This window comes from Anser cygnoides, chromosome 24, assembly GCF_040182565.1.
Source record: "Anser cygnoides isolate HZ-2024a breed goose chromosome 24, Taihu_goose_T2T_genome, whole genome shotgun sequence".
NCBI classification, from domain to species: Eukaryota; Metazoa; Chordata; class Aves; order Anseriformes; family Anatidae; genus Anser; species Anser cygnoides.
The window spans coordinates 3,175,223-3,187,682 of NC_089896.1; the positions used below are offsets into that span (position 1 = coordinate 3,175,223).

General features: G+C 62.6%; 1 protein-coding gene across 2 annotated transcripts; it reads left to right on the plus strand.

Annotated features, from left to right (window-relative positions):
• The first annotated feature begins 66 nt into the window (after positions 1-66).
• On the plus strand, positions 67-11,302 carry GMEB1 (glucocorticoid modulatory element binding protein 1). Of its 2 annotated transcripts, none has more exons than XM_066982732.1 (10): positions 67-343; positions 2,303-2,466; positions 3,386-3,468; positions 4,343-4,467; positions 5,421-5,524; positions 5,976-6,130; positions 7,226-7,354; positions 8,060-8,197; positions 9,119-9,241; positions 10,264-11,302. In XM_066982732.1, exons 2-10 carry the CDS (start codon positions 2,339-2,341, stop codon positions 10,968-10,970), a joined length of 1,692 nt encoding a protein of 563 aa, XP_066838833.1. In that variant the 5' UTR covers positions 67-343; positions 2,303-2,338; the 3' UTR covers positions 10,971-11,302. The 2 variants fall into 2 exon arrangements, with proteins under 2 accessions (XP_066838833.1, XP_047929137.1); XM_048073180.2 differs by lacking the exon at positions 67-343 and adding an exon at positions 928-1,852.
• Positions 11,303-12,460: the final 1,158 nt, after the last annotated feature.

Sequence of the window (12,460 nt, forward strand, 5' to 3'; positions counted from 1 at the left end):
GCCGCTCAGCCGCGGCTGCCCCGAGGGGGCTCGCCGGCGGGGGGGAACGAAACGGAGCCGGGGGTGGGGGTGGGGGGGGGGTGCTGAGGGCGGCGGGCACGGCACGGAGCTGCCGCCGCCGAGGGAGGGGGGCTGCTCCGCGGTGCGGCCCCTCCCGGTGAAGGCAACCGAGCTGCGGGGAGGCTGCGGCCCCTTTAAGCCAGGCGGCGGCCGGAAGTGCTGGCGGCCGAGGCCGCGGCGGGCACTGCGCATGCTCGGCTCCTGCCCGGCCCCGCTCTCCCCCCCCCCCGGCTCCCCTCCCCCCCCGGCTCTCCCAACCCCCGGACTCGGCCGCTCGGCGACGGTAAGGGCCGGGCCGGCGCCGCGCTACGGGAGCCGGCAGGGGCCAGGCCGCGGCGGCGGCGGCGGCGGCGGCTGCGGCGCGACGGGGCGGGGCGGGGCGGGGAGGGGGGCGCTCCCCCCCCCCCCCCCCCTCCGCGCGCGCGAGCGTGCCGCCGTACGTGCCGCGCGCGCCGCGGGGGGGGGGGGGGGGGCGGGGGGGGGATTGCGCTGCTGCGTCCGCCTGCGGGGGGGGGAGGGGGGAGCGGGGAGGGGAGGGGAGGGGGGAGCGCGGAGGCCACGCCCCCTCCCCCGGGCGGCCACGCCCCCGCCGCGCGCCGCGGGGGCACCGGGCTCGGCCCCCCCCCCCCCCCTCGGGTGGGGCCTGAGGTGGGGGGGGGGAACCCTCGGGGGGGGGGGGGGGGGGCCGAGCCCCCGTTACCCCGGGGAGCCCCCCCCGGGCCCGTTGGGGTCGTGGCTCTGCAGCACCGGGCTCTGCTCGCTGCCCCCCCCCCCCCCCCCCCGGTTCAGCCCCCCCCCCTCCCTAGGCCTTGGCAGCCCCCCTGGGCTTGGGATGGGGGCGAGGGGACAGGGACAGGGCGAGGGGATGGGGGCAGGGGCGAGGAGGTGGCCCCCAGCCCGGGGAGGTGCCCCCTGCACCACGTCCCATGGGCAGCCTCACTCCGGTTCTGGCCTCGCTCCGGTTCTGGCCTCAGTCCGGTTCTGGTGTCACTCCGGTTCAGGCCTCGCTCCGGCCTCACTCCGGATCCTGCCTCACCCCGCTCTCACTCTTGCTCTGGCCTCGCTCCGGTTCTGGCCTCACTCTGGTCTCACTCCAGCTCCGGCCTCACCCCGCTCCCACTCCGGTTCTGGCCTCGCTCCGGTTCTGGCCTCGCTCCGGTTCTGGTCTCACTCTGGTTCAGGCCTCGCTCTGGTCTCACTCCGGTTCAGGCCTTGCTCCGGCCTCACTCCGGATCCTGCCTCACCCCGCTCTCACTCCTGCTCTGGCCTCGCTCCGGTTCTGGCCTCACTCTGGTCTCACTCCGGCTCCGGCCTCACCCCGCTCTCACTCCGGTTCTGGCCTCGCTCCGGCCTCGCTTGTCCCGCTGGCCTCCAACGGGTCCGTGCTCACCGCAGCCGCTTCCCCCAGGCGCCGCCTTCACCCCCGGGCAGGCGCTGGACGGGGCTGGGGAGGCCGGCGGGGGCTCGGGGCGCTTCGTAGAGCTGCGAGGATGAGCCTGAGCCGAGCGCCTGGCACCCGGGGCCGAATCCATCCCGGGGCCGAGCCCGTCCCAGGGCCAGGGCCGGGTCCATCCGGGGGCCGATTTCATCCCGCACCCGGGGCCGATTTCATCCCGTGCTTTTGCGGACAGAACCGCCTCTGTGCCTCCCCGCGTAGCGCTGTGACACCAGCCCTAGGAGCACGGCGGTACCCGCGCCGCTCACAGCGGCACTGCGCGCCCTCCGTGGCCCTGTGCCTCCAGCACGGCCGCTCTGTGGCTCGAGGGCTGTGGGAAGGATCCGTCCCAGGCAGGTTCGTGTCAGGGGGCGACTGGAGCCTGCCCCGGCCCGGGGGGGAGAAGCTGTGCCTCGGGATCCTTCCTCCCCGCGCTCTCTTGGTGCTGCCACAACCTCGCACACGGCCTCGCTCTGGCTGTGCCGGCTCGGAAAGTTACCAGCGAGATGGCGCTGAGGGGGGGGGGGGGACCTGAGCCTGCCGGCACGGCGTCGCCAGACGAGGTGCTCGTAGCCGCCGCGGTCGGCAGGCGAGGAGCGAGATCCCCTCTGGGGAGGACGTGCGGGCACCTGCCGCCTCCCCGGCGGCGAATGTAAACCTCCTGCTGCCACCTCGGGAGCCCGAGAGGCGCTCGGGCAGCCCGGAGCCGTGCCGTTCGCTGCGGCGGGACCGGGGGACGATGCCCGCGCGCTGCCGCGGCGTTTCCCCCTCCCGCGGCGCAGCCCTGCCTCTGCTTGCCCTCCGCAGCGCCCCGGCACCCCGCCGCCGGGCTTCATGTGAGAGATGGCGAACGCCGAGGTGAGCGTCCCTGTGGGCGACGTGGTGGTTGTACCAAGTGACGGCAACGAAGGGGAGAACCCGGAGGATACCAAGACCCAAGTGATCCTGCAGCTCCAGCCCGTGCAGCAGGGGTGAGGCGGACACCGAGGGGCGGCGGGCGGGGGGGTGGGGGTGGGGGGTCTGGGGGCTGCGCCTCGCAGCCCCGCGGCGGTTTTATTTGAGGAAAATGCCCCCGGCCGAAGCCTGCCCGGGCGTAACTCGGGGAAGCTTTTGTGTGTGTCACCGTCACGGGGCTCCCGAGGGCCGGAGCCGTCCTGCGGAGCCGCAGGACGCCGGTCGCTGCGCCCCCGCGCCACGCGGGGAGGACGTGGGGCGAGCCCCCCGCGCCCTTCCCCGGGTGGGATTTTGTCAAACCGCAGCCGATCCCCCTGAGGGGCTGCGCCGCAGCCAGCACCCGGGGGTTTTTAGTTATCCTCCCAAATCCGCTGGGATGTTGGAGGGGAAGCCTCGCGGTCCCCCGAAGCGGCAGCTTGCCGCTGGGCGCTTCATCCTGAACGGCTGCGGGGTGTAAACGTGGCGGCTCCGGCTCGGCGATGTTTGCAGGGGGTTGCTGCAGGCCTGACGACGGCTCTTCCCTGCCCGATCGCCCCAGGGGGGAAGTCGCCCGATGCTGCAGAATGTCACGCAGGAGGGAAGGGAAATCCTGGGTCACTGAGCTCCGCTTCCTGTTGTTGCGGGCGGCTGCTGCTGTCAGAAATCAAAGGGAGAGAGGTTGGGGGAAGCGTCCTCCATCCTCCTGCGGAGCCGCTCCGGTGGCACCGGCAGCCTCGGGGCGATGGCAACGCCTCTGCCTGCTCCGGCCCCCGGGACCGTTGGCAGATTTTTTGTACGGGCCAAAAAACGTCCGCGGCTCCACCGTCAAACGACGCGCGCGTGTCCCTCGAGGACGGGCGAGAAAGGAACGCGGGGGGGGGGTTTTAACCCCGCGCCGTGAAGCTTAACCCGCCGTGCCGCCCGCGGTTTCTTTACCCGTGGGCACTTTCATGACAGGATTTACCAAGAGGGCTCGGAGGCCAGCGCCGCCGTGGTGGCCGTCGAAACGCACACCATCCACAAGCTGGAAGAAGGGCTCGGTGAGTTGCTGCTCGGCGCCGTTCCCCCTCCGCAGGGCCGGTCGCCGCCGAGCTGGTGTCTGTGGGCTGGGGGGCTTCCCTCCGGCTCTGCCCCCGTGGGTGCTGTCCCCCCGGGGCTGTCGTCACGGGTGTGGGCGCAGGGGCTGGGAGTGCTCCGGACTAAGGCTGCTCGGGCTCGGAGGCCTGGAGGTGAGGTCCTGGTTCTCCTGCAGCGAGTGGGAAGGGCTCCCGACGGGGTCCTGAACGTCGGGCTCCGGTTGCTGGTTCTTTGGTGATCCAAACCCTCAGAGGTTTGGGCTGAGCGTTCAGGAGGACTGAGCGGGCTGGCCCCACGTGCTCCCTGCCACCCTGAGCAACACGAGGGCTCAGAAAGCGTCCTCTCGTTAGGTGCCGCCACTAAATCGTAACTAGCGTTCTGCTTCCTGCCTGGGCGCGGGTCTTTTGGCAATACTAGCGAAAACTCGGCACGTGCAGAGAATATATGGGGAGTAAACGGCTGATCTCTCTGCTAGGGAGACGCCAGAGCTCCAAGAAAGCTGTGAAATGTGTTCTGAATTTTTTTTCCACAAAGTGGCGGTTGTTCTCCTTGACCCCCCGCCTTGGAGATGTGTTGGGTTTCCGATCCCACGTTCTCCTAATCGATGAGCTTCGTTCTGAGTGCTGCTCTATTAAAAAGCAGATTTGCTTTTTCTGGTAGAGCCGCAGAGCTAGAGCAGTAACTGGAGAAGGCTGAAGGAGGTCAGGTCCTGAGCTAGGAACGGCCCTTCTTGTGGTTTCCTGAGCGTAGGTCTTCAGCTTGTGAGCTCTCAGCTCGCGCTTGGTAGGATTCGAGCCTCTCGGGGGGCAAATTTCGTTTTTGCCTTTTCTCCCTCAGACCCCAGCACCATTGAAACAAACGAGGAAATCGAGATCGCCTACCCCATCACCTGCGGGGAGAGCAAAGCCATCCTGCTCTGGAAGAAGTTTGTCTGTCCGGGAATTAACGTCAAGTGTGTGAAGGTAGGAGAGCTTTCGCAGCAGATTTCTTCTCCGCTCCCCGCGTCTGGCGCTTTACCTCCGCGGGGCTTCCTTCCTCGTTGTGTTTCGTCTGAGCCCTGTCCTGGAGCTGAGTGACTTCATCTTCGCAGCGTGCTGGATGTTAACGCTGGTGTTGTTTTTAGCGTAGGGAGAAGGAAGGGAAGAGTGGGTTAAGGGGGAAGGCCTCTCACCCACCTTGCGTTTCAGCGCTGCTCTTGGCTGCTGCCTAAAGCAGAGCCGTGTTTGGCACACGGCGAGGGACGTGGAGCTGAAGGCAGGCAGGGATGCGTAGTGAGATCTGCCAGAGCTTTTCTTCCCTGTCTCTTTCCCTCGGCGTCCTGGTATTCCGCTCCTGTCACTTCCTCAGGGAGCAGGCTGCATCGAGAAGAGGGATGTTGCCGCTACCTTTTTCCACTTGACAGTGTGCTAAAGCAACAGCCGGTGCTCTGAGGCTGCCTCCCGGGGCGCCGCTGCGGCGAGAGCGCTCTGCTGAGACCCTCAGCGGGAGCTCGGCCACCGGGGCAGGGCAGGAGGATGCCCGAGTGCTCACCTGCGTCAGTGGGATGCTGCTCGGCTCTTTCACGTACTGGGAGCCTCCCAAAATGGTCTCCGAGATGACTGCAGCTCACACAAGGAGCTGATTTGGTTCACGACCTGTACAAAAGCCTTTCGGGGCTGTTCCTGCCTGGGGCTGTTCCTGCCTGGGGCTGTGTGGTTTGAGTGCTGCCGGCTGGCGTCCTGCAAACTGTCCCTGCTGGGTTGTAAGCCCTCTGTGCTGAGGGGTTCGGAGCGGGTAGGGGTTTGGGAAGCAGCTCCTCTTTTGGGGAAGAACTGGGGGCTTAGGTGAGCCGGCCTGGCTGTGATTGTGCCCTCACCCAGTCTCCCGAAGCGATGCCCCGCTGTGTTTGCTGAGCCCGTGCTTATCTCCTTGCCAGTTCAATGACCAGCTGATCAGCCCCAAGCATTTTGTTCACCTGGCTGGGAAGTCAACCCTAAAGGACTGGAAGAGAGCCATTCGCCTCGGAGGAATCATGCTGAGGTATGTGACCTGCCCACCGCCGCGTCCAGCTTCAGGGCTTCATCGCTGCAGCTGCAGGACCCCCAGCAGGCATTTTGTCTGCCTTGCGGTCCCCAAAAGATCTCCTGGGGGCTCTCGTTACCTGGCCAGCAGCCTGCAGCACCCGTGGGGGGGAGATCCTGGTGTACGGGGCAGGATTCCTCATCCCGTATAGAAATGGCTTCACCTGGGGGTCGTGGTACTTGGTGGAGGTGGAACGGGGCTGGTCCCCAGCTGGAGACGCGTGTGTGAAGCTGGGGGTTGGTTTGTGCTTGCCGTCTGAAAGCCCCGCAGATGTTTTGTGCGAAGAGTGCCGCTGGGTTCCCCTTCCCCCGTCCTTCCCACGGCCGCAGCATTCCCACGTGGATCGCTCCCTTTCGTCTCCCGTCCGAGACCTGAGCTGAGCCTGCTTCTCTCCCTCCTCCCTGTGCAGGAAGATGATGGACTCGGGGCAAATCGACTTCTACCAGCACGACAAAGTTTGCACCAACACCTGCCGGAGCACCAAGTTCGACCTGCTGATCAGCAGCGCCCGGGCGCCGGTGCCGGGCCAGCAGAGCGTGGTGCAGACTCCCACCTCCGCTGACGGTAAGAAGGCAGCTAGCAGCGGCACGAGCTTCCCCCTGATGCTGCCTCCTTCCCTGGGCTTACTAAATCAGGTTTCCCACATCGCTCACCACCTTCTCCCCGGGTGTAGCAGGGCAGTTCAGGAGGCTGCCCCGGTTTCTGGGCAGGAGGGTGCTTCCCGTGTCCTCTCGGAGAGCTGCCCGCGGCGTCGGGCAGGGAGCTCGGGGTGGGCAGCAGTGGCTGGAGGCAGCCTGGGGAGCCAGGGGAGCTCGCTTCGAAGGGATCCCTCTTGGCTGGGAGCCCCGTGTGAGCTTGAGCAGTGCTTTCTGACGTGTTTCCTGTCTGAGGGCCTATAACGAAGGCTAATAGTAACGGGTCCAGGCACGCTGACCTCTTCCTCTGTTCCACGCCACCTGGACGTCAGCGGGTGCGGCACGATGGCTGAAGGCGTGATTTGACGGTCACTCCAGCTACAAATTCTCAGCTAATCCCGTGCTTCAGAGCAGAGAGCGATCTCTTTGCAGAGGTCAAAGGAGAAGAATGCTCCCGGCTGTACCCCGTTGTTCAGCCAGGCGTTACTTCTCTATAAGGCCCTGGGCGGGTGAGATGGCAGAGGTGTCCGTAGGCTAAGGAGAATCTCCCGGAAAGCACCGTGGCTACGTGAGAAAACCTTTCAGTGGCTGAACATTGGCTTAGGTGTCCCAGGTTGGATCCAGAAAATTAGGATCAAGTTGGATTTGTTTCCATTTAGCATGGACCTGGATCGTGTCACTTCCTGAGAGGTTAGAGCATCTCTGGTGATGATGATACAGGGGGAAAAAGGTGGCTGGGCTGAGACTTGTTTGCTCCCCACTTCTTTATTCTGATCCCTTTCTTTTAATTTTAGGCCAGAGCTCTGGTTTGGTTTTTGGAGGGTATGTGGTTCTCCCTCCAGAAGCCCCAGAGCCCGTCGAGAAGCAGCATCGTTTGCTCTTAGCTGATTTTCTTTAAAGAAGCCAGGCAAAAACAGCCTGACCATGAGAGTGGAGGAGAGCCGGGGAGGAGTGAGGGGGCGGAAAGCAAGGCAGGGATTCGGGGCTGGCGCTGCGGGGAGGGCTGACGCCGTCCGTCTGGCAGGGAGCATCACCCAGATCGCGCTGTCGGAGGAGAGCATGGAGGAGGGGATCGAGTGGAACTCGGCGCTGACAGCCGCCGTCACCATGGCCACTGAGGAAGGCATGAAAAAGGACACAGACGAGATCTCGGGTAAGCTCCTCGGGCATCTTCTCCCCCTCTGCCCGCCTGCTACGACGCAAAGATGGAAATCCCAGGAGCAGAGGCAGTGGCGGAGCTGTCCCAGAGCCCCGGGGCCGTCCCAGCATTTCCCAGGCGTGCAGAGCTCCCTGCTGCTGCTGGGGGCTTCAGCCCTGGCCTTGGGGCTGATTCCTCGCAGCTAGTAACTAGTTGCTACCAGTTACGGTGAGGGTTGTTTGGTTTTTAGTTTATTTAAAGTACGTCAATGTCCGCCAGCCTGGAGCTAGGCTGAAACCATCAGCGTGGTTAGCAGCCCGTGTCAGTACCCTGGCAGCCCTCTGGGCTGTGTTTCGCTGGCTGCTTTCCCTCCCAGGGTCACTACAGAAGCTCAGGCAGAATTTCCTCAAAGATTTTAAGCTCTGTGTCTCGGGAGGATGAAGAGAAACAGTGAAACATTGCCTCGGAGGTCATGGTGCTGCTTGACAACTTGTTGCTGCCTTGCTTCCTGGATCTATTTTTGTTTCTTTGGGGTTGGGTTTGGTTTGGTTTGGTGTTTTTTTTTTTTTTTTGCATGTCACATCCACCCCAACGGCCAAATCAGAAGTCGTCTTGCAAAGTTTCTCTCGCTGCACATGGCTTAGGTTTAAGGTCGCCTTGTGGGGGAATGCCCACAGATGCTCGTGCCTGCTGACTTCTTCTTCCCTCTCCCCGTGCCAGAGGACACGCTGATGTTCTGGAAGGGAATCGCTGACGTGGGGCTGATGGAGGAGGTTGTGTGCAACATCCAGAAGGAGATAGAAGAAGTGCTGAGAGGCGTCCAGCAGAGGCTGGGCCAGTCTCCCTTCCAGATGACAGGTGGGTCGTGAGCCGGAGCCTCTGCGGTGGGGAAGGATGCTCCAAAGGGAGCCGCGTGCCCCTGGGAGACCGCGGGGCGACCGTCCCCAGCTCCTGGTGCTCGTTGGAGCAGATTCTCCCAGCGGACCAGAGCCATTCAAACACTTTTTTTTTTCCATGACAGTGGACCGTAAACAGGTCCTACCCCCTGCACTTCTTGTTCTGGCCTCGCTTGTGCCAAAAAAACTGGTTTTGGGGCTGAACCAGATGAAGGAACTGATCTGGGTTAAAAATAGCTCCCCTCCCTTTCTGAGGCTTATTTTTACCTTGGATCAGTGCCCTAATCCAGTTCAGCACACGGCCCCGTGAGCACGGGGCTTGAGAGCACTTCTTGTCGATGCTCTTGCTGAGAGAACACCCATGTAACCACAAACTCCGTTTTACCCAGGATTTTTTTTATTTTTTTTTCCCCCTGAAGTAGCTTTGGGCTGGCAAATCTTTGTGTCTGGTAGGTGGCAGCTTTTGGAAGCTGTGAGTGATTGAAGTCAGTGGATTATAATAGAAATTTTGCACAGCTTTCAGTGGAGCTGGCATGTTAATGACACTGTCAGCAGCATGGGGTGATGATTTGTAGGTGGAGATCTCGTTTGTATCTCTGTGATTGCAAATTATGCTTTCGTTTGCAGCAATTTTGAGCTGCCTGGGTGACACATCTCTGTTTCGTTTTCTTTATCATGTGAATGGGATTATTTAGTTCTTGGATGTCAGAAGGATGAGGGAGCTGGGTCTGCCCTTGTCAGCCAGCCCTTGTGGAAGAACAGGGATGGTTTTATAAAAAACAAAAGACAAAATTTGGTGTAATTACAGCACCTTCTGAGCACCTGACGGAGACCCTTGCCCCCCGTGGGACCAGGCACTCATCCCTTTGCACATTCCTTGCAGATGCCGCGGTCTTGAACAACGTTGCTCACACATTTGGCCTGATGGACACAGTCAAGAAGGTTCTGGACAACAGGAAAAACCAGACGGAGCAAGGAGAAGAGCAGTTCCTTTACGCGCTGGCAGGTAGAGTCAGTGCCTCGGCTCCTCGTCCCATTGCTGCTCTGGGGAACCAACGCGACCTTCCCTCAACGTAACCCCCAATGAACCATACTGGGGTCCTTCTTCACTCCAGATTGCCCCAAAACAAACCTCCACCGATCCCTTTCCATCCCGGGGCTCGAGTGGAATCGCCCGTGTCCCCAGAGCAGCTGCTCGGGGGCGTTTGGCAGCCCAAAGTGGGGCTGAGCCCTTTGCAGCAGCCAAGGTCTTGGCTCTGGGAGCCCGATCCAGTCGGCGTCAGCAAATAGGCGCTGCTGCTGGCTGAGCGCTGTGCTGCAGCCATCCGAGCTGCTGGCAGCGCGGTGCTGTGCCCGAGCTGATGAACTTGTCTGTCTGCGTGGTGCTGAGCTGTCTGCTGGTCCTGGTGCCGAGCTACCCAGTGCCTCGCGTGGCTTCCCCTGAGCTGAAGCCAGCAACCCGACCTGGATGCAGCTCCCTCCTCTCCACGCCCCGTAGGACCTGTTCTTAGCTGGGCTGCCCTAGTCCCCTGCTGCCCTGGGTAAATGGGATTACCACGCTGCTTCTGGCTTCCCGCGTCGACGCGGACGAGGGTCGAGGCAGACGTCTGTGCTGCCCCAGGCGGTCCTGTCCCTGTCCCACGTGTCCAAGGCTCCCGGGACCCAGCCAGGCTCCGGAACCTGTTCCTGCTGCCCGGAGGGGCTCCATCCTCTCCTTGTAGGCAGGTTTCACCCGGGGAGCAAAGTTCCCATCTTCTCGGCAGCGGGAGGATAAAGGAAGCGGCTGAGTGCTGTGGGGCACCGCGTGTTCCTCGTGTGGGCACTGTCTGCTGGCAAAGGTGCAGAACAAGGACCCGGGTCCGTTCCCTTGGAACAGTTTGGCCCTGAGTGGAGTGCTAGAGGGAGTGGTTGGGGTCCTGCTGCCGCAGACGTGGGCTGTAGCGGCTGCTCGTGGAGCCCTGGGGTCCTGGGAGCTCCCAGCTCCTGCTGCCCCCAGCCCCGCGCACCGCTTACACCCTCTCTTTGCAGACCTGGAGCGGCAGCTGGAGGAGCAGAAGAAACTCGCCAAGGACCAGAAGGCCAAGTCCCAAACCATCCAGAACGTGGTGCTGATGCCCGTCAGCGCCCCCAAACCCCCCAAGAGACCCCGGCTGCAGCGCCCGGCCTCCGCCACCGTCCTCAGCCCCTCCACCCCCATCCAGCAGCCTCAGTTCACCGTCATCTCGCCCATCGCTATCGCGCCCGTCGGACAGCAGTTCTCCGTGGGCAACATCCCGGTGGCCACCATTAGCCAAGGCTCCAGCCCGGTGACCGTCCACACCTTGCCGTCCGGCTCCCAGCTCTTCCGATACGCCACCGTGGTGTCCTCGTCCAAGACCAGCTCCTCCGACACGGTGACCCTCCACCCGTCCTCCAGCCTGGCGCTGCTCAGCTCGGCGGCCATGCAGGACAGCGGCGCCTTGGCCAACGTGGCGGCCGTGGTGAACCCCGTGGAACTGGTGGCCATGGAGTCGGGCCTCACCTCCACCATCCAAGCCGTGGAGGGCACCTCGGACGACGGGCAGACCATCATAGAGATCGACCCGGCGCCGGACCCCGAGGCGGACGCGGACGAGGCGGAGGGCAAGGCGGTGATCCTGGAGACGGAGCTGAGGACTGAGGAGAAGGTGGTGGGAGACGTGGAGGACCACCAGCACCAGGTCCATAACGTGGAGATTGTGGTCCTGGAGGACTAGCGGGGAAGGCGAGCGTCGGTTTGGGGAAGAGCTGGGAATCCGTTTTCTTTTGGGCTTTTTGGTTAAGCATCCTTACCGGCCACCCCATTTGTTTCCATGGATATTTGCATTGTACTGTACATAAAATATATATATATATAATTTTTTTTTTTAAACAAACAAAAAAAAAAGCTGGAGAAACACGCGAGACCTGGAAAAGGCTCCGTCTCCGTGGAGCACTGAACAATCCTGCCTGTCTGCAGGGCCGAGGAGAGACTGGATCTCTGCTGAACAACCCGGCCGGGAGGAACCCGGGCATGGTGCTTCCCCCCCGGGCCTGCCGCGGCCCGGGCGGTTTTATTTCAGAGAGACAATAACCAGTGGCTGGAGCTTGATGGGACTGTGGGAAGGGGCGATGGCTATGGGGTGGAACAGGTACCTCATTTGTATTTTTATTTTTTTTTTGCCCAGGGAAGGGAATTCTGCTGGACTCTTCACTGTCACCGCAACTGGGATTTTTTTTTTTTTAAATTCTTATTTTTGCTTTGGGGAAGAAGACAGCAACCCCGACTTCGCTGTCCGTATTCTCCTCCTCCTCCACACCAGTTGGGTTTTATATCTCTAATTTTTTTTTTTTTTTTGTATTTCTTTGCTCTCCCTTCCCGTGTCCCCGTTTGCCAGCTGCCAAGCCCCGGACCCGCTCTCTCCCCGCAGCACTTTTCCCCCTTCCCTTTTCCCCGCCTGGCCGGGCTCGGTGCCGCAACCGCCGCCGCTTGGAGACTCCGAGATCCCTTCGGCCTGGTGCGTAAAGACAAAAAAAAAAAAAAAAAAAAGGAAAAAAAAAAAAAGAGAGCAGCTCGAGCTTCGTCCCGCAGCCTCCCCGCGTGCCGGCGGGGTGTACAAAGCATGTCGTGCTGTCGCTTCCCAGGAGAGCCGGACTCCGGATCGGGGGCGCCTCCCGTTTACACTGCGTGCCGGGGCTGCTCCCTGCTTGTCGCTACTCGTCTGGTGGTTTTATTTTTCTATTCTTTCTTCTTCTTTCTTCCTAGGATCTCTCCGCAGGATTAGAGCCGGCACGGGCGCCGAAGTCAGCGAGCGCCCCTCCGGGGTCCCTCCTGCCCTCGGGGACCCCCCCGGGGGGGAAAAAAAGGGGGGGGAGCCGGGGGGGCGCCGGTAGAGCTGCGGAGGTTTGGGAGGTTTGGGGGGGGTGGGGGGGGGGAGCTGCTTGGCTGGAAATATTAAGCAAAAAACAACAGCAAAGGAAACACACCTGGGGAGGGGGGCGGGCGGGGGGACGGCAGATGTGTTTGGCTATTTTTTGCATTAAAAGGAAAAAAAAAACGGGACCGGGCTCGAGTGGTTTCTTCGCAGGGGGGTGAGGGGCGAGCGGGGACCCCGCTGCTTTTTACCGGAGCCCCCCCAGGAGCCGGGCCTGGGCTGGGGGGGGGGACGGGGCCAGGTTTTGGGGCAGCCACCCCGGCTCTGAGGCCTGGCCCCTGTCGGCGCCTCCT

Coding starts and splice junctions, on each gene's coding strand:
- GMEB1 (XM_066982732.1), top strand. CDS start 2,339: ATGGCGAACGCCGAGGTGAGCGTCCCTGTGGGCGACGTGGTGGTTGTA. Junction 4,468..5,420: donor TTAACGTCAAGTGTGTGAAG/GTAGGAGAGCTT, acceptor TCTCCTTGCCAG/TTCAATGACCAGCTGATCAG. Junction 9,242..10,263: donor GTTCCTTTACGCGCTGGCAG/GTAGAGTCAGTG, acceptor CTCTCTTTGCAG/ACCTGGAGCGGCAGCTGGAG.